The 21,328-nt window shown below is 45.6% G+C and overlaps 1 protein-coding gene across 3 annotated transcripts; it reads left to right on the top strand.

The window, feature by feature from the left end:
* The first annotated feature begins 187 nt into the window (after positions 1–187).
* On the top strand, positions 188–13,636 carry PHF7 (PHD finger protein 7). Of its 3 annotated transcripts, none has more exons than XM_070776571.1 (11): positions 189–1,268; positions 2,033–2,147; positions 3,024–3,076; positions 3,452–3,543; positions 9,321–9,422; positions 9,800–9,924; positions 10,377–10,536; positions 11,066–11,172; positions 11,633–11,749; positions 12,174–12,298; positions 12,547–13,633. In XM_070776571.1, exons 2-11 carry the CDS (start codon positions 2,104–2,106, stop codon positions 12,771–12,773), a joined length of 1,152 nt encoding a protein of 383 aa, XP_070632672.1. In that variant the 5' UTR covers positions 189–1,268; positions 2,033–2,103; the 3' UTR covers positions 12,774–13,633. The 3 variants fall into 3 exon arrangements, with proteins under 3 accessions (XP_070632673.1, XP_070632672.1, XP_070632671.1); XM_070776570.1 differs by having other exon boundaries at positions 189–894; positions 12,547–13,632; XM_070776572.1 differs by lacking the exon at positions 2,033–2,147 and having other exon boundaries at positions 188–894; positions 12,547–13,636.
* Positions 13,637–21,328: the final 7,692 nt, after the last annotated feature.

The following is a 21,328-nucleotide window of genomic DNA, read 5'->3' as shown; positions in this document are numbered from 1 at the left end:
GTCGCGTCACCCGCCCGCGCCGGCGGCACTACGTCACTTCTGCGCGACGGCCTACGCCCCGCCTCCAGGCTCCTCTTCCGTAATTTGGACTCCGGACGCCGGCGCGCTTGCGCGAGAGGGCGGGGCAAGAGGAAGGGGCGGGGCTGGAGCCCAGGTGGAGCGAGAAGGGGCGGGGCGGGCGCGTGACCGTTAGCGGTCCGGGTACGCCACAACGGTCAGCGTCGCGGTGGTCCCCGCGGCCTCAGTCTCCCTGGGTCGCAGTCCGCGTGACTCGGCCCCCGTTTGCACGCTCACCCCCTTCGCCGGCGCAGTCACCGCGCGGGGCGGCGGCCCGTGAGGTAGCTACCACGGCTTGTGACAACGAATAAAGCTCCGGGACAGCAGCGCCCTCGGCGAGAGCTGGACGGGCGGCCCCAGCCGAGAGCGGCGGCCCGTGTGCTACCGTGAGGAGCGACCGGCGGAGGCGACCTCCGGCCCGGCCCCGCACCAGCCGCCCGGCAGGCGCGACATGAGCCTGGTCTGGCATTCGCGGGATGCTCCTTGAGCACCATCTCCGGCTGTTACCTCCGGGGGACGGTTGTGGCCACACTTACAGTATTTTCCAATAAATCATCGTTTATTCTTGCAGCGGCGGCGCCGAACACGCTTCTTTAGTTTTAATTTTTTCAACAAGTTTTATGCAGCACTTATCCAGCGAAACAACTTGATAACCGGTTCAAGGGAGCATCCGCTTGGTTAGGAAACCTCGAACTGAGCAGCTTGTGGAAGCCAACGTTTGCAACGTCCTCCTCACATGCTTTAAAGACCGTTGCGTCTTCCTGTAACTACCAGTGTGCACAGAATCTAACTCAAGGAACGTCTTGGTCCAGCGATGCAAACAACTGAAGTTTTAAGGTTTTATTTCTATTGCTAGATGATCTGGATTCCCCCAATAACTTGGAACTGTTCTGTAGCCTGCTAACGTGGATCCCCTAGTCATGCCCTTCTTTTTCAGCCTGTCCAAGTGCTTTTGTTAAATAAGCCACCAAATGTCATTATCAATGCAGGTGCAACTCATGGGTTAGAAGAGATGGAGCCTTAGATTTCTGAACAACTAGTTGCCTGAGTAGTTACCTTCATACAGTCCCTGAAGATATTTATGCTCTCCAGCTATATGCTCTGAGGATGTGGGTGCTGGAGTGTGTGTCCCTGGACTGACCTAATTCACTCAACGCTCCTAAGAAATGCTGTCCTCTCCACTGACTTGACACTGTGCTTCCTTCATAGGAGTGGGTTTTATTTATTTTGTCCCCCTTCCCATTCAGGAATTTCCCCCCTAACCAATGAAAACTCTGAATTTGTAGTCAGCTGACATTAGTCAGGGAAGGAGTGGCAGGGTGTCTTCTCCATTTTGGGGCCTTTTAATCTTGGCTCAGATCTAGAGGAAGGTTGAGAACAGGCCAGACCTCAGTGACCATCTGAGCCTGGTGAAAAGAAGTGATAGGAGCCAAAGGGTGGTTTGTCAGGGTTATATCTTGTCTCTCACTAGAGGGAGTTCTCGCTTTAGGCAGCCAGAATCCCACAGGCTTCTTTTCCTAGGAAAGAGCTACCTAACCTAGCTTTTCCTGCGTAGAATTAAGGAGCTTGTACTTGGGGGCAAAAGGAGGTGTTAGGAGTGCTACCTTGTATATTTAGTAGACATAAAACGAAGAACCAGTTAGCCAGTTCAAATAGTATCTCCCAAGTTCTCACACTGCTGTGGTATATCAGTAATTCTGATCCTATGCAGGTGCCCCTCTGTGATCTCTCTGTACCTGTTTCCTCACCTTGAATATAGGGATAAAATGGTACCTATTTCCAGGGGGGTTTGCAAGTTAAATGTGAAATGCCCAGAACAGTTCTGGATACAGTTAGTAATTATTGGCTATTACTGGCATTGATACTGGGTGGGTCCCTTTTTTTCTGTTACATGGATGGGGAGGTAAAGTGCACTGTTGCTTTGACCTTATGGAACTTAATGTAGATTTAATAGCTGACTTATTTATATTTATAGCTGGAAGAGCCTGTATTGTCCTCATTATAGTACAGAAGAGTTCAAGATAGGAGAGAGAGAGGCAGCAGCGAATGAAGTCTATAAAAGAAAAGAAGAAGGAATATCAAAGATTGAGGTGGAGTAGGCGACTTAACAGAGTTTGGGAGAAATTGCCCGGTGGCCTGTAGTATATGCTTTACTTTCTGTCTCCTTTGCGTGGTCTTGGAGACTGGGGTTGGTTAGTGTGGAAGCACACACCAGTGGTCCCCTGGAAGCTGCCCCTAACCTATCTTCCCAGGGATGTCCCTACAGACAAAATCCTGGCTCTGGAGCCCTGCTGCCCAGGTTCATATCCTGGCTCTGCTGCTGCTGCTAAGTCGCTTCAGTCGTGTCCGACTCTGTGCGACCCTGTAGATGGCAGCCCACCAGGCTCCTCTGTCCCTGGGATTCTCCGGGCAAGAACACTGGAGTGACCCTGGCTCTGACACTTGCTAACTAGGTGACCTGGGACAAGTTACTTCATTTCTTTAGGCCTCAGTTCCTCATCTAGAAAATATACAATAATAGCACTCACTTTTTAGAGTATTCTGTCAATCCTTTGAGCTAATACATGTAAAGAGCCAGGAATATTGCCTAGCAATAAGAAATTCTTAATCGATTTTAATATCATTTTATTAGGCTTTGTGAACATAGTACCACTTGAGATTCAGGGTAGGTGAAGGCAGAAACAGTAAAAGAATAAAAGGGGGTTTGTTCTTGCATCATTCAGTCCACACAGGCGATAGAGACACGCGGACAGAAAGATGACTGTGCTCTCACATAGTTCAAATAATTCAGTGGGCATGGTGTGTGCTTTCAAAAATATGAAAAAGGAAGAAGAAAACTAATGTCTTAGCCATTAGCTATCTTGGTCCTTCATCAGGTCCGTGGTTTAACATTTTGAGGGAAATGTTACAAAAGGTGTCAATAGAATCCTCAAAGACTACTTGTATTTTTTCCATTTCTTGTGTAGAAGATCTGCCAAGACAAAGAGGGTAACCCAGAGGAAGCGTTCTTCAGGGCCTGGTAAGAAAGACAAGTGGTTCTGTTCAGCTGCTGCCTCCCAGCCTCAGCAAAGGCCGCCTGTAGAGGGCAGCAAACTTCTCACTGTCCGTTCTTCCCAGAATCGCTAAGATCCTGAACTCAGGGTCTGTAATTTTTAACTGTCACATCCAAAGGGCAAGGAACAAGTAAAGCCACTTGAGGCAAAAGTATATGAAGTGAGCAGTTGCAGCCAACTCCTTCAGATGTGGCTAAAATCATATAAAAGACTAATTGATACCCAATACCACTTCAGCCCAGCCTCTTCCTTGTTAAAATGATCCTCTTCCCAGTACTCTCCTCCTCCTTGTACTTAGATGGTTATGTTCCCAAAATGAATTCCTAACATCCTTTTTGCAGTTTGCCGGCTATGCCTTCAAGAACCTGGGGATCCCGAAAAATTAGGGGAATTTCTTCAGAAGGACAATCTCAGTGTGCATTATTTCTGTCTTGTAAGTATAAGGCCCCCTTTGCTTTGAATGTCCTATGATTTTTTATATAGTCTGGGCTTTGTTTTTGCACCCAGCCTCAGATGCATTGCCATGTTGGCTTGTTTTTCTTAATGGCTATTTTCTTTTAAAATCTGATTTTTAAGAAGTAATATGTGTGCCTGATATAAAATTCTCTAACATTATAAAGTATGTACAATATAAAGTCTCTTCCCATTAACAGTGTTCTCAGTCCTTCTCCTTCTCCCCAGAAGCAAACAGTTCTTGCAGTTATTTTTTCCCTGGTATTCTCTTTTTCTTAAGTATAGTTTGTATGCTATGGAATGCACTCATTTCAAGTGTATAGTTTGATGATAAGCTCATATATCATGATACACTCATATATCATGGGGATAAAACGTATGTTTGCATGTAAACACTACCCTAATCAAAATAAATACTTCTATCATGCCAGAAAGTTCCCTCCTACCCTTTCCAGTTAGTTCTCTCAAAGATAATCACTGTTTTGCTCAATAGACTACTTTTCTCTCTTCTCATAATTCATATAAATGAAACCATACAATCTGTACTCTTTCGAGTCTTGCTACTTTCATTCAACACAGTGTTTTGAAAATGGACCCTTGTTGCATGGTTTGTTAGCCTGTGCCTTTTTATAGTGTAGTAGTCTTCTGTTGTATGAATATATTATAATTTGCTTTTTTATCCACCTGCTGATGAACATTTGAATGTTTCCATTTGGGGGGTTTTATGAATAAAGCTGTTGTGAAAATTCATGTACAAATTTTTTTATGAAAACATGCTTTCACTTCTCTGGGACAAATGTCTAGGAGTGGAATTACTAACTATATGTTTAACTTCATGTGAAGTTGCCAAATCACTTTCCAAAGTGGTTGTACTAGTTTATACTGTCACTAGCAATTTATGAGATTTCTATTTGTCCAATATTCTTTTCCAAAATTTATATTGTTAGTCTTTTTAATTTTACCATTCTAGTAGGTATGTTTTGGTATCTCATTGTGGTTTTAATTTACATTTTTCTGGTGACCTAAAGTGTTGAGTTTCTTTTTGTGTGCTTATTGGCTATTTACATATTTTCTTTTGTGAAGTGTCTGTACAAATATTTTGTCCATTTAAAAAGTCTAGTTGTCTGGAGACTTGGGTTCAATCCCTGGTCAGGCAAAAAAAAAGTTGTTTTGTCTTATTGAGTTATAAGAGCTCTTTATACATTCTGGCTACAAATCCTTTTTCTGATATGTGTATTCTCCCAGTCTATGATTTGCCTTTTTTATTTTTTTCAAGTGAGTTGGTTTAATTACAGGTGGTACAGAATTCAGGATAGAACAAAGAACACATTTTGGCAGGATTTTGGGCTGGGTTTATGTGAACCTCATAGCTAAAGTAGAAATGACTGCTGCTGCTGCTGCTGCTGCTGCTATGTTGCTTCAGTCGTGTCCGACTCTGTGCGACCCCATAGACGGCGGCCCACCAGGCTCCTCCATCCCTGGGATTCTCCAGGCAAGAACACTGGAGTGGCTTGCCATTTCCTTCTCCAATGCATGAAAGTGAAATGTGAAAGTGAAGTTGCTCAGTCGTGTCCGACTCTTCACGACCCCATGGACTGCAGCCTACCAGGCTCCTCCATCCATGGGATTTTCCAGGCAAGAGTACTGGAGTGGGGTGCCATCGCCTTCTCGGAGAATTAAAGTCAAGATAAGTCACTGTATATCTATTTTTTGTTTGTTTGTTTGTTTTTGTTTTTGCAAATTTTATTCTTAAGTTTACAATAGGTTTCAGGATAACACTGCATTCTAGGTATAGGTGGCAACAGATGTTACGGCAGGTAATCCAGATGTTGAAACACCTGGGATGGAATTAAGGCTCATCATTGCCTCAGGCACAAGGAACAACTTTTTGCCAGGTTTCTTAATTCTCCATGTGGCTAGGGGACCTTTCTTCCCGGCCTTTGCTTTTAGCTTCCCGAGTTTTTTCTGTTTTTCCTCTGTTTCTGTTGAATGCCTTGTCCTTGGCTTGCTTCTTGGGCTTCAGGGGCTTCTTCTGGCCACCTCTGAGGCCAACATCACACATCCCACCCCTTCCCCCTGCTTTAATGATATCTTTTGAAGGACAGAAGTTTTTAATTTTGATGAAGTCTAGTTTATCCGTTTTTCCTTTTATTGTTAGTGCTTGTTTGTGTGTCCCAGGAAATCTTTCCCTGCCCATTAAACTGCCTCAGTGTCTTTGTCAAAATCTGTTGACCACATGTCCGTGGATCTGCATGGTCTGTTTTCTGTCATTGATGTGTGTGTCAGTCCTTACCAATACCACACTGTTTTGATCATCTTTAAAGCGTCTTGAAATTAAGTATTGTAAATTCTGTAGTCTTTTTCCAAGATTGCTTTGGCAATCAGTATCACATGCTTTCCTTTTCCATGTACATTTTATATTTAGCTTGTCAACTTTTCTTGTTTAAAAAAGGGCTTGTCATGTTAGTGATTGGTATTGCACTGAATTTATAGATCAATTTGGGAAAAATTGACAAGCCATATTGAATCTTCTAGTCCATGGACATGACATATTTCCCCATTAATTTGGGTCTTTAAAAATTTACCTCAGCAATGTTTTTTAGTGAAGAAGTCTTGCACATATTTTGTTAAATGTATTTCTACATAGTTTGTGATTTTTATGCTATTATATAATGGTATTTTAAAATTTAATTTTCAAGGTTGCTGGTGTATAGAAATGCAATTTATTTTTATTCTTTGATTTTATATCTGCAATCTTGTTAAATTCACTTATTCAGTAGATTTTATTTTTTTAATTTTTTGTGAATGCCTTTAGGATTTCCTGTGTACACAATTATGGGCGCATAAAAGCAGTTCTACTTCTTTCTTTCCAATCTTTATGTCTTTTAATTCTTCTTCCTTTATTGTAATAGCTGGGACCTTTAGTGTTGAATAGAAGTTATTTGAGTGAATATCTTGTCTTGTTCCTAACTTTAGAGGATAGCATCCAGGTTTTCATCATTAAACTATGATGTTAGCTGTAGGTTTTTCACCAGATTAGAGAAGCTACCTTTTATTTCTAGTTTGTGGAGGGTATTATGAATATGTGCTGAATTTTGTCCAATGTTTTTTCTGTATCAAGATGATCGTGGTTTTTCTCATTTATTTTGTTAATGTGGTTTGTTACATTGATTGAATACTTTAATGTTAAACTAATCTTGCATCTCTGGCTCAAGTTCTGCCTGGTCATGGTATATAATCCTTTTTATATGGTGCTGGATTCAGTATTTTGTTTCATTTTTGTATCTATGCTCATGAGAAAGATTGGTCTGTGACTTTTCATTCTTGTAACTCCTATCTTGTTTTGGCGTCAGGTCTTGTTTAATTTCTGCCATAAGGGTGGTGTCATCTGCATATCTGAGGTTATTGATATTTCTCCCGGCAATCTTGATCCCAGCTTGTGTTTCTTCCAGTCCAGTGTTTCTCATGATGTGTACTCTGCATAGAAGTTAAATAAACAGGGTGACAATATACAGCCTTGACGTACTCCTTTTCCTATTTGGAACCAGTCTGTTGTTCCATGTCCAGTTCTAACTGTTGCTTCCTGACCTGCATACCATCCTTATGGCAGAAAGTGAAGAGGAACTCAAAAGCCTCTTGATGAAGGTGAAAGTGGAGAGTGAAAAAGTTGGCTTAAAGCTCAACATTCAGAAAACGAAGATCATGGCATCCGGTCCCATCACTTCATGGGAAATAGATGGGGAAACAGTGGAAACAGTGTCAGATTTTATTTTTTTGGGCTCCAAAATCACTGAAGATGGTGACTGCAACCATGAAATTAAGAAGCTTACTCCTTGGAAGGAATGTTATGACCAACCTAGATAGCATATTCAAAAGCAGAGACATTACTTTGCCAACAAAGGTCCATCTAGTCAAGGCTATGGTTTTTCCTGTGGTCATGTATGGATGTGAGAGTTGGACTGTGAAGAAGGCTGAGCGCCGAAGAATTGATGCTTTTGAACTGTAGTGTTGGCGAAGACTCTTGAGAGTCCCTTGGACTGCAAGGAGATCCAACCAGTCCATTCTGAAGGAGATCAGCCCTGGGATTTCTTTGGAAGGAATGATGCTAAAGCTGAAACTCCAGTACTTTGTCCACCTCATGCGAAGAGTTGACTCATTGGAAAAGACTCTGATGCTGGGAGGGATTGGGGGCAGGAGGAGAAGGGGACGACAGAGGATGAGATGGCTAGATGGCATCACTGACTCGATGGACATGAGTCTGAGTGAACTCCGGGAGTTGGTGATGGACAGGGAGGCCTGGCATGCTGCGATTCATGGGGTCGCAAAGAGTCGGACATGACTGAGCGACTGATCTGATTTGATCTGATCTGATCTTGTTTAATTTCAATGCATTTTTCCACATATATATTTTCAACATAAAAATAAACATACACAGTGCTTTGTATTTTTTTAAGCTCATATATTTACAGAGATCTTTCCACTTAGAATATACTGATCTAGTTTTTTTTTTTTTTTTAATAACTGGTGGATATCCCATGGTACAGGTGTGCCAAAAAGTATTAAACTCCTATTAAAGGACATTTAGATTGTTTTTAATCTTTCACTATTGAATTTTCTATTTATAGAAATTACACAGTTCATTGTAGAAAATATTAATAACACTTAAAAGTATAGATAAAAATCACTCATATAGTCCTAAAGCCTTGAGTGAGTGTAAACATAAATATGTTTTAGGCCTAATTGGGCTATGATTCAAGTATCCTCAAGTCATCCAACCTTGTAGGCTCACGTTTGCTATTTTGCTATTGTTAAAATAACCTCGGTCCCCATTATATTACATGTAATTACTGTAAAGTCTAATACCCTTACAGTCTAATACTGTAAAGTCTAATATTTTTGGAAGCTTCTTGGGGTGGGGCTCAGGTGTGAAATTCTTCCAAAGTACGTACATGTCCACGGTTCTTGGGTACATAACAATTCAGCTGCTTTTTGTTTGATTTCCCATTCTAGACTCTGTTTTAGGGGCTTTTCAGAAACAAAAGGTCCTTTAAAGTATGTTTTCAAAGAAAAGTTCAATACCTCTCCTTTCCCTATAAGCCAGAATGACTACAGTTGGGTGACTTTAAAGCCTCGTTTCCTTTTCTGTAAAGAATACACTCTGCGAAGAGTATTGATTCTGTACCAAGGGTCAGCACAGCAAGAGAGGAAGAGTGTGGGTTCTGGGGGCCCGGATGTGAACACCACTCAGCTGCCTCCTTGCTGTGTGACCCCAGCGAGGTCACTTAATGCATTGTACCTCAGTGGCCTCTAAGATGAGGATCGCAGTGGCATCCGTATGACAGGTTTGTGAGCAGAAAATGAGTCACTGCATTAGGTGTGTTTCTCAAAGTGCTCAGCACACAAAAACAGTCCTCAATAAATGAAAGATGGCATAGCACAAAGGTGGATGAAAGCCCGGGTTCTGGAGTTCCGTGGTCTTGATCCAGTCAGATGATCTCTCTAGACTATAAAATGGGGATGATGATGTACCTACCTCTTAAGGTTGTTGCAAGAATTAAATAAGTTAATATTTGGAAAGCACTTAAGAGTCCCCAATGCCTGTGCTATGTAAACCTTTGTTAAATAAATTGTCCTGTGAATGCATATGTATCCCACCAAGCTCTATTTCTTGGCTGTCTTACCCTGTCATCCTTCTCACCCCACTGCACTGTCTCACTGATCATCAGTGTTGACAGCCTGGTTCTGCTGCCCTTCTAGATCCTATCTAGCAAGCTGCCTCAGAGGGGCCAATCCAACAGAGGTTTCCATGGATTCCTACCTGAAGACATCAGAAAGGAGGCAGCCCGGGCCTCTAGGAAGGTTAGAATCCCCTGAAATGGGGGCTTGGGGTAGGCCTCTTCTACTACTCCTCTCATCCCTGTTGCTGTTCTTTTCCGTAATTGGTAGTTTCAAAGTCAAGGACTCTTGAATTTCCCACTAGTCTTTCTCTTAAGTTCCATCCTTCTCTAGGGTATAGTGTCCTAAGTCAGGTGAGGGAGCAACATCCTGAGAAAGCCAAAAAGAATGCAGTGCTGCTTGAAGCTCAGCTTTGGCATGCCTTAGAGCTTCTAGGTCACTGAGGAAGAGGAATGGCTGCTGTGTCAAAGAATTTCCGTTCCATAGGATGCTATGCTACAGAGTGTTTTTCTGTCTGTCTGTCTTGGGGCCCTGAGTACTGCTTGGGATTTCATTTGCAGATCTGCTTTGTGTGCAAGAGAAAGGGAGCTGCCATCAACTGCCAGAAGGACCAATGTGCCAGAAACTTCCATCTTCCTTGTGGCCTAGAAAGGGGTTGCCTTTCACAATTTTTTGGAGAGTACAAGTGAGTGATGAAGGGGGAAAGTTGAGCTGCCCTTTTGTAATTTGTTATTTAGCATCTGATGAAATCAGAGTCCAGTTCTCACGGGCCTATTTTGATTCACCAGAAAATCTGTCCCTCCATTTGATAATGAGAAACAGTGTCTTGACTTGGCGATTTCACAGATTTGCTTCTTGCTTCCCATCCCCTCCTTAAATTACAAACAGCTGGGGTTCTTAGACAGCTGCTCAGAACTAAGTGGGGCTTTCAGGAACAGGAGGCTGTGGAGCTTTGCTCAGTGGGAAAGCAGCTGTGAGAAGGCATGTGGCTGTTCCTCATCCTGCTCCTCCTCCTGCCCATGAGCTTGGAGGTTCACTGGAGACGGGCCAGAGTGGTTGATTGCTATTCCTCTTACGGGCAGCTGGAAAACTGCATCATTTACAAACAAAAAACGAAGCCTATTTACTCTGCCACAGATCATTTTGTGGGGAACATCGCCCTACACAGAACATCCGACGCAGGAACGTGGGGGAGGAAAGCTGTATCTTGTGTTGTGAAGACTTATCCCAAATAAGTGTTGAAAACATCCAGAGCCCATGCTGTAGCCAAGCCATCTACCACCGGAAGTGCATACAGGTGGGGCTCTCTCTGCTCTGGGGACCATCCCAATGGCCCAGCTCTGAGCATCCTGGGAATGCTCAGGCAATCTCAGCGTCTGTGCGTTGTGCTGGAAGTCTGTATGCAGAACTGGTTCCAGAAGAAACTTAGCTGGGTCTCTGGTCATCGTTGACCTGCAGTACCTCATTCATTATTTAGACTGAACAAAATCCTCAGGATGGCTGGAGCGAATGAACTACTCCTAGAATGAGTCAAGTAGCTTCACAATCAGCTGTGGTTCCTGAGATTGAAGGACAGGGAAACGTGTATCCACAGTACCTGACCCCAGCCAGGTTGACCACTGCCAGACCCCATGGCTGAAGATGACACCTGAGGCACTCCTGGGTGCTCTCTTGAGCTTTTGGTCCCTGGTCTGACCCCTGGGTTTGCAGCCCTCGCCCTAACCTCTCTTAGCAGTATCCTCTGTAAAATGACGGTAAGGGTGGAAAGAATGTGATCAAAGAGAGTGTTTTTATAAGCACAAAGTTTTTCCATGTTTATCTTACAGAAATATGCTCACACATCAGCAAAGCATTTCTTCAAATGTCCACAGTGCAACAATCGAGAAGAGTTTCCTCAAGAAATGCTAAGAATGGGAATTCATATTCCAGACAGGTAGTGGAAACTTGACCACAGGAATTGAGCCAGGGAGTGGGTTGCCTAGGTTTCTAGAAAGGAGGTGAGTGTAAGGATAGTTCAGAGAATGAGGAAGTAGCAGAAGCATTGATACACAGTGAAAAGGGAAGGGTGGTGGGAGAGCTTTTCGATTATAAAAAGGAATGGAGCGGGGAGGAAAGTAGGGGTGGTGTGCATGTTTCCCAAAAAAGGTGCTCTGGGGAACAGGATTTGTTGAGTTCTTGAATTCCAGTGTGGAGCTAAGGAACCCCTGTGTTCCACTCATCTGCGTCAACCCTCTCCCACTGCCAGACCACTTGCCCCGCCTTGTTGAAGCATTTGGGCAGCCTGTTGAACTCTTGCTGTACTAGCTTGAGTTCTTGCTAGTTCTTCCAGGGTGAACAAAGGTTTTACCAACCGATTGTACGTCCCTTACTCACTGTTTCTTCTCCCACTGCAGAGATGCTGCCTGGGAACTCGAGCCAGGGGCTTTCTCAGAGTTGTATCAGCGCTATCAGCATTGTGATGCCCCCATCTGTCTGTATGAACGAGGCAGAGACAGCTCTGAGGAAGAAGGGTAGGGAAAAGTTCCTGACTAGAAAGATCTCTCATCAGGGCGATCTTAGGGCTTGGCACAGTTTTCAGGCACAAGAAATTTACCTTTGTCTGCAGATCTCAGGGCAAACACAGCTGCTAAGTCCCATCCTTGAGCAGCTCAGGACTCACTCATGCACAAGTGAACAGGTCTCTCTGCTGGGTCTGCTCTCCTTGTGCCCCATGGAGAGACACTCAGGGCCATTCCTTCCCAGTCTACCTTGTGCGTGGCTGTGCCTGACCACAGGCCCCGGGATCAGCACTCAGGCACCCCTCCGTCTTGAGTAGAATGTGTAGTGAAAGATTCCTAGGAAGACCTCAGCAAGGGCCTGAACTGCAGCGAACATCCTGAGAGTGGTTCTGAGTGTTCCGTTTGTCCCACCACCCTCCCTTGGCTCTTCCTGTAGGAAGTGGCGCCTCATTCTGTGCGCTACATGCGGATCCCATGGAACCCATAGGAACTGCTCCTCTCTCAGATCCAACTGTAAGAAATGGGAGTGCATGGAGTGTGCGCCTGCTGCCAAAGTCATAGGTGGGACTAGAGGGATGATCTGGTCTTGGTGAGGGTGGTGAGGGAGGGCTGGGACTCGTGGTGGCGGTGGAGGTGGGGGGTCAGGGGGACTCACAGTGCCTGGTAAAGGAGGAGGGTGTGCTGTCAGGTGGGGACTTTTACTTGGTACTTTAATTTGGGAAGAAAAGTGGCTAGGGAGGGGCATAAAGACCTGTGCCTGGGAGGGAAACAGAGGATCGAGTTGGCCTCTCCCAACTTTCTTTCACCAGAGTACACACTTGAAAACTCAGGTGACATCCCCTGTTGCAGCAGCACCTTCCTCTCCAGGGGACATTTCTACAGAGACACCGGGCTGGAAGAGAATCCGGGCCCTTCTTGGACCAACTGGCCAGGATCTTCCTTATTAGAAAACCCAGAGTCCTCTGGTCCCAGGAGGAGCCAATCCTGGGGATCTAAGGGTGTCACAATCTCTAAGAGCTGCAAAAAATCCGAGTAACGTTTTCTGAGTAGTTTCTGCCAAACACATTTGGGTACAGAGCTGTGCTCCTCCATCAGGTTTGGAGGAGGGAGCACTTTGGGATTGGGAGACAAGGAAAGGGGCCAGCAGGTAGTCTCTTAACCAAGGAAAGAGAAGTCCTAAGGAACGCTAGTTCAGAGCAGTCCTGATGCTAATCACAGAACGAGTTTGTAGAGAGAGCGCCTCTGCTCTTCCTGTCTGATCCCCAGAGGGCCTTTTATACTCTTTTCTTCCACCAAGATTCTTCCACCTTGATCTAGTTCTCCTATACTTCTTTCTTCACCTGCGTTTGTTATTATGCAAATAAAGGTTTTCTCTCCATTGGTGTCTCCTTATACAATCACTCTGGAATTTATCTAGCATACTAAGGGATCTACAAAACTCAGTAAATTAAATGGAGAGCTTTCAACTTAGACCTGTTGCTTTGGAGGGAAGTATTTTGCAGGTAAATGGACTTTACAGGGACAGATTTCATCATTGTGCAAATAAACACAAGATCTCATCAGGAAGGGGAGCAGCAAAGGAGTCCACCCTGGACTGAGAATAGGCCACCACTGCAAAGCTTGGGGCCCTGGACTCAGACAGGCCAGGGACAGACATGCCCATGTGGGGCAGAAGGGCTCCCCTCACTCCAGGCGGCTTGGTCATCAGCATACCTCCCAGCAAGAGTGAAGACACAGCTCCAGTCAAACCCTCCTACCTGGTGGCTTGAGTATTTCCAGCTCAGGTAAGGGGGCCATGCTAGACATTAGGCAAGGCAGCTAGGATAGAAATTTGGCAGAAGGTCTTGAGAGAAACAGAACATTTGTTTTTAATGCTTTTGTGGGTTTTGGATTAGTAGGGGAAACTCTGGACCATTGCCAGATATTGAGTTGGCAGGGTTTCACCAAGGTGAAACTGGAGAAGGCAATGGCAACCCACTCCAGTGCTCTTACCTGGCAAATCCCATGGATGGAGGAGCCTGGTAGGCTGCAGTCCATGGGGTTGCTGGGAGTCAGACACGACTGAGCGACTTCACTTTCACTTTTCACGTTCATGCATTGGAGAAGGAAATGGCAACCCACTCCAGTGTTCTTGCCTGGAGAATCCCAGGGACGGGGGAGCCTGGTGGGCCGCCGTCTCTGGGGTCACACAGAGTTGGACATGACTGAAGCGACGCAGCAGCAGCTAAGCTAAGTCGCGTCAGTCGTGTCTGACTCTGTGCGACCCCAGAGACGGCGGCCCACCAGGCTCCCCCGTCCCTGGGATTCTCCAGGCAAGAACACTGGAGTGGGTTGCCATTTCCTTCTCCAATGCATGAACATGAAAAGTGAAAGTGAAGCCGCTCAGTCATGTCCGACTCTAAACAACCCCATGGACTGCAGCCTACCAGGCTCCTCCATCCATGGGATTTGCCAGGCAAGAGTACTGGAGTGGGGTTGGTTCAAATGTTGCTGACCCCTGAAGACTTACACCTGAAGGTGTACAGTGATTCAGATTTGACCAGATTCACTTGGAATCCCAAAGGGGCAGTTGGGGACAAAGTAAATGCTTTAAAAAAGTCAAAGCATACTAAAAGGACTATAGTGAAAATTGCTTTTTGGACTCATCCTTCCCTACCCCCAGTATTATTCCCTAAAGACAACTACTTTCCACTTTTTTAGCCATTTCTTAATATATTAATCGTAGGACATTTTTTACTTCCTATACATTCCATAAAGACCTAGCACCTTTAAAACCTTCCCATTTTCATTCCCTCCGTCTTTTATAATTACATCACAATTTCTGTTAAATTAACCTTCAGTGTTTACGTTACTATGGCTATGTAATTGCTCTTTACTACTGAGTCAAGGGGTATACTATGTTTATTTTTCCTCTCCTGTACATTTTTTTTTCCTTTAAACAAATTTTTTTTTTTTTTGCTATTTCAGTCAGTTCAGTTCAGTTGCTCAGTCATGTCCGACTCTTTGCGACCCCATGAATCGCAGCACGCCAGGCCTCTCTATCCATCACCAACTCCCGGAGTTCACCCAAACTCATGTGCATCGATTCGGTGATGACATCCAGCCGTCTCATCTTCTGTCATCCCCTTCTCCTGCCCCCAATCCCTCCCAGCATCAGGGTCTTTTCCAATGATTCAATTCTTTGCATGCTATTTACCCATAGCTAATTCTTCCCATATATTCCACATGATCAATTGCCTGCAATTACAGTTTTCCTTGTAGGCTGAACATCAGATGGCTATGCACTGATTTTCTGGAAGACCTGCCTCCTAGAGCCTGCTCCTTCTGAGCTTGCTGCTCCTTGGGCCTTCTCACAGCTCCCCCATGACTGCCTTTTTTCATTTTCTCTCCCGCAAATTAGGGGACTCAGTGCTGTGGTTCCTAATCTGGACATCCAAGGACACTTTGTTAGCGCTCTGCAAGTGACAAGAGAGGTTTCAAGTTATATTTTAAACAGTATTTTACCTATCCTAAAGATTTAACTCTTGCAGCAATAATTCACAACTGAAAGATACTTTCAAAATTAAGACATTAGTTTCTTACAGAGCTTATATATTTTGGGTCATCAGGCATATTCTCAGACATCTGGGGTATATCTTTTCCTTTAAAAAAAAGAGTCCATTTCTGTACTACTCAAGTGTGAGAAATACCACTGTAACTGAAAATAATGGCCCTCTATCAGCACCCTCTAAACTCCTGCTGCAGTGGGCGGCAGGTGGAGCTCACAGTGGGAGTGGGGAGATGGGGTGCGTTTTGTCACCCAGACATTCAGTTGCCCGATTTCTGTGTGCAGTTGGTGCCTATCAGAACAGTGCACATGTGTGCACACACCCTTATTAACTTTATCACAGTGTGTATGCCCTTACTCTTCATTGATGTTAATAGCTAACCCCATTTTTGTGAGCTAGAAAGTCCAACTTTGACGTCCTCTTCATCTGGGCCTAATCAGCCAGTCTCAAATAACTGGGCTTTTGCCTTAAACTTTTAACTTGGGATAGTTTTCAAAGATTTAAAGAAAAATTGTGAAGATACTGCAGAGTCCCCACATACCCCAAGCCCAGTTTCCCCCCATTAATGTCTGGCAGCAATACGGTACATTTGTGACAATTAATGAACCAATACTGATACATTACTATTATTGAACCAATACTGATACATTACTATTAACCAAATAAAGCTCATATTTTATTCAGATTTCCTTAGTTTTTACCTAATGTCTTTTTTCTATTCTAGCCACCCATCCAGGATACCACATTGCAATGAGTCATCCTGAGTCTTTAGCTCTCTTGGCTCTAACAGTTTGTCAGATTTTCCTGGTTTTTTATGACCTTGACAATTTTGAGGAGTATGGTCAGGTGTTTTGTTGAGGACCACTCAATTTGGATTTGTCTGATGGTTTTCCTTATGATTAGGGCTTCCCCGATGGCTCAGCGGTAAAGAATCTGCCTGCAATGTAGGAAACGCAGGATATGTGGGTTCTATCCCTGGATTAGGAAGATCCCCTGGAGTAGGAAGTGGCAACCCACTACAGTATTCTTGACAGAAAAATCCCACGGACAGAGGAGTCTGGCAGGCTACAGTCCAAAGGGTCTCAAAGCGTTGGACACACTGAGCGACTGGAGCACACACACACACTCGTGGGTTTGAGGGAGGAAGACCACACAGGTAAAGTGCCATTTTTATCACATCAAATTGAAGTTATGTATGATCAGTGTAACTTATCCTTCTTGACCTTCGTCTTGGTCAGCTGGCCAAATTAGCGTTTGTCGAGTTTTTCCAGAAAGAGAAAAATTACTCCCTTTCCCCCTTTCATACACTACATTTTGGAAAGAAGCCACTCTGTGCAGCCCACAATTAATGAGTGGGGATTTATGTCCCCTCCTTCTTTAAGGACTGAGTATCTACATATATTGTCTGGAGTCTTTCTGCATGGGAGATTTACCTGTCCTCTCCCACTTACTTATTTGCTCAATCATTTATATCAGTATGGACTCATGGATACGTATATTACACTTTGGGTTATAATCCAGGTGTACTTATTCTGTTGGTTCTGCTTATTCAGGTGGTTCTAGCTTTGGCCACTGGGACTCCTGTGTCCTTTTCACATACTGCCATTATTGTGTTCCCTTTGGGTTTTGGTTTGTTCTGAGCACTTCTTTACTTTTTGGCCCTACAAGAGAGCCCAGACTCATCTGCATTATTTATTTCTTTCTGGCTGGGCTGGTCTTTGTTGTGGCATACAGGCTATCTCTAGTTGAGGCAAGTGGGGGCCACCCTGTTGTCGCAGTACGTGGGCTTCTCAATGTGGTGGCTTCTCTCGTTGTGGAGCACAGCCTCTCGGCACTCGAGATTCAGCAGTTGTGGCGCACCGGCTTAGTTGTCCCACAGCATGTGGGATCCTCCTGGACCAGGGATTATAGCCACATCCCCTGCATTGGCAGGGGGATTCTTAACCACTGGACCACCAGGGAAGTCCCTCGTCTTGAATATTTTAAATACTTGTTTCCATAAATGGTGTATCTGAGAGAATTACTGTTTTATAACTTAGGACCTAAAACAAATAGCTCACTTGGGGAGAATAGGAATAGACATCAAATAAAATCTCCCCAGGGCCCCTGCTCCCCTTGCTCTAATTCTTACCTCTGTGGGGACCATGAACTAGGGCCAGAAACTTCAGAATCTCCTTCCGTTTCCTTTTCTGCTCAACCACGCTCTTTCTTGTCCATTTGAATTTTTTACATGTTTGCCTTCCTCTCTATCCCACGGCCAATGCTCAGCTCAGACCCTTGTGCCTCACAGGACGACAGCAAAAGCCTTCTCTCTGTATGGTTTCCTACATCCTCTTGCTTTGCTGACATATCTATCCTTTTCCCTTCTGGTAATTGCCATGAAACATCTGCTAGCTCTTCTTGACTTAGGATGGCCCCCACTGAGATGGACATCTAGGGTCTTTCATGGGCACTCTGCCATGGCTACCCTGGCATAATGGGCCCTGAACATGAGGCTTAGAGTCTAGAGAGCCATAACCTCTATCATTAGCCTGATGAACCCGGTATAAGGGCCACTTCTTCATGCCTAGGCACTCCCTCTGAGCTCTGCTTGTACCCCTATGATAGCCTGTGCTGTTCTCCATCTGGTCCCATAATTGTCTCTTCCTCTAGATTGGAAGCCCCTGATAGGAAGGGACCTGTCTATCTTATTAACCTTTCTCCCCCTCATGGTGTCTGGCTTGGTACCCCACATTCAGAGTCAGTTTGCTGTCACCTGGATTATTTATTGGATGTGCTCAAATCCTGCATTTATCAGGCTGTTGTTTAACTGTCAAACACCAGAGGGCACTGGGAGCACATTGAGGAAGAAGATTCTAACCCTTTACACATGGAAGGTTGAGAAAGGCTTAGGGAAGCTTCCTTCTATTTTAGGATTGCACAGGACTTACTGCTATTCAGGTGTTCTGAACACACCCATTCAAGTTTATTCATGAGCTGTGCCCCTGTTATATTTAGAGATGAGTATAGACATGACAATAACTTCTAAGTTACTAATGACACTTAGTATCATAGGTCAGGTCCTTAGATAGGACTGCCTTCCAGATCTCTCTAGACCCAAAACGATCTTCCTAACCACAGCTGCCCTCCTCTTACCCCTAAAAATGGGATCTCCCAATTCCAAGGGGATTGAGTAATACGGTTCTTTTCCTCTTCTGCCTTACCCTCCTGCTGCGTGTACACACACACACACACACTCTGACATCAGGGTCTTTGGTTTGTGGTTCAAAGGCTCTGACTTCCTGTGGACAGAGCAGGAGGTTGTTATGAGAAACAGCACCCCCATTGGCCCTGATCCCAGGGACATAGCATCAGCCCCCTGTGTGCTCCCAGACTGCCTGCAGGTGAGTTGTAGCATCACAGGGTCCCTGATGTGAGAAGGCTCCCTTACAGACCAAGCCAGGGAGCCCCATTGCAGAGGGGGTGGCTATTTGCAAGGGTCTTGTGCATTTTTTCCAAAAAGCAGAATGGCAATTGCAGGCCATAAACCAAAGAGTTGATGTTTTTCAGAAAATAATCTCACTTTTCCCTGGCAAACCACCTCCAGCCCCCTGACATCCCTGAGTTCATGGCCTCAGTAGAGGGAGTGAAGCCGAGGAGCTCCTCCCCCGGTCTTGGGTGTAAACTCACTCCTGGAGCCTGTCCTGAAGTGCACCTCTGATAAACAGGAAGGCATGTGCGCCATCAGTGTCAGTCCCTCACAGAGCATCTGAGACCTGTCTGGGCCATCAAAGCCATCCCCAGCCCCCAGGAGCATTCTGGAGGGGACCCTAGCCTCACCAGAAACAATTCCCCATTGTGTCCCCCTACTTGAAAATGGTAGATTTGTAAACAGGCCCTTACGTTTGGGCAGATCCTGCTCTGGCTTTGTGCTAGTGTGTTGTTTTTTCTTCCCTGAACAATGTCCTTTCCAGTAGGGCCAGCCGTTCACACCATTGTCTGAGACCCTTGGACTGCAGGAAACAGCACCAGATTCTTATCAGCTGCGGGGGCAGGCAGAGTGAACAGATGAGCTCATGCCCATAAAGCAAGCTGCTGGTCTGCCACATCATTCTTCCGTACCTTTATCTGTGAGAACGGAGCCCCCGTTGGCCCCCAAAGTGGGAAATCTGGGCTTTAAGTCTCTGTCTCCTCCATTTGATGGCAGACACCTGGACTCTGCTCTGGGCCCCTTGCTTCACTTTGGAATCCTCTCCTGCCTGCAGCTGTCCCCTTGCCCTGGTCTTCCTTCTCTGCCCAGTGGGATGTTCTTGGCAGTGAAATACGCCCTTGGGATGGGTTAGGTGCACTCCAGTCATCTTCCTCTGTAGGGGACAGGAATTAAGACTGGCCTCCTAAGCTGTCCTCAGCAGAGTTCCTGAGTACAAGCTACTAGTTGACTGCTGGAGGCCCAGTGTGAGCATGAGGGTGGGCATCCCTTGCAAGGCCTCCCTGGAGACTGCAGCATTTCCCATCCCCAGTGGAAAATGATTTTTTTTTTTTAATAGGCTACGTTGAGGAACCAGAAGTTTCCTTAATGAAAATCCAGCAGGGAAAGTGAAAGGCTCCATTAGGACACGGCCTCTAAGGAAGTGGGGGGCCAGCAGTGGTACCCACACAAAGGCGGGCTGGGGCTGAGCAGTGGGAAGTGGGCACGGGGCCACTTTCTTCATCTCCTGTGCACCAGGAGGGTGGGTGAGTCCGGAAGAGAAGCCAGGGTGGAGGCCTAACAATCCTTGAGCTCCTTATCAGGTATTATATCTAAACCTAGCCCCACCCATTCATTCTCTCTGCACACCAGGGCCAATTTTGTAATCTCAGATATCCCCCCGGGGATTTGATCTTGCTGTGTGTTGAACTTTCTCCTCGCCAGAGCCCTTTCAGGCTGGGACTTGAGTGAGGTTGGGGTAGATCCTTAACTGGGGTGAAAACTGGTCTATTCTTGAGCAGCTGTCTGCTACTTGTAAGAAGATGTGGCTGATGGGAGACACCTCAGTTTGGTGGACTGCAGAGCCCTGTGAGACTCACCTCACTCCAACCGCATCCCGGGTCCTTGCCAGCCCACAGAGAGGAAAACCTGGCAGGAGCCAGACCTGCCTCCTGAGGGCTGCTGCCTGCCTGCTCCTATAGTCGGGGGATTCTAGGGGTGTCTGAGACCGGACCCTGGCTTAGCAAAGAAGCCATTTGAGAAAGTGAAAAGGACTGTCTTCCTCCCTCATCCTGCCCCCGCTCTGCCCCTTACCCTTGCTTAGAAACCTAGTCTTGTGGACTACAGGACAGCCACAAGCTTGGAGTGAACCCTAACCCTCCGCAGAGGAACATGCCAGACACAAGAGGAGCAGGAAGTGGGCTGGGGAGGCGGGCTGGGTGTGAGAGGACAGAAGCCAGAGGCAGGGCAGAGTCCAGGTCCCAGGAACACCAGACCGGCGGCGTGGCAGCATGGGGTGTCAGGTCCTGCCGTGGTGCTGGCCATGGGAAACCAAGATGTGTCTATTCCATCTGGGAAGTCAGGGCCTCCAGAGCTTAGAGGCTTAGAAGGCAGAGATTAATTAATTAATCTCACATGTAAAGGGCGGGAATTAATCTAACCAGCATTTCCCCCAAAATATGCTCTTCAGAACATTAGAAACATGAAATGGCAGCTGCTCCATGGGGAAAGAAAGGCAGGGGCGGGGGGCTAGAGGACCACATGTTTTGGAAAGTCATATAGCACAGAGTAGACATGCTAGTTAATGAGGAATCATCGTGGGTTCCTCAGGAGCTTCACAGGGCAAGCAAGCAGGCAATGCACAGCTCTGTGGGGCTAAGGGGACAGAAATCCTGTGTTTATCTGACTTGTCAAGGATCTCATGATACAGTTGTTCCAAAGGACACCATTTTGGACGTCATTTGACTAACCTCTTTCTCGAAGCCCCTTTCCAGCTCTAGACCTGTTTGAGAAATCATAAAACAGGCCCAAAGACCAGGGGACATATAAGACAGAGGAAAAACCTGGGAGCAGAAGATAGAGTGAAATTCCTGTGGC

Source organism: Bos indicus, chromosome 22 (genome assembly GCF_029378745.1).
Source record: "Bos indicus isolate NIAB-ARS_2022 breed Sahiwal x Tharparkar chromosome 22, NIAB-ARS_B.indTharparkar_mat_pri_1.0, whole genome shotgun sequence".
In the NCBI taxonomy this organism is placed as follows: Eukaryota; Metazoa; Chordata; class Mammalia; order Artiodactyla; family Bovidae; genus Bos; species Bos indicus.
Note: the sequence above shows the minus strand (reverse complement) of the source record. Positions and strands in the feature narration are given on the sequence as shown.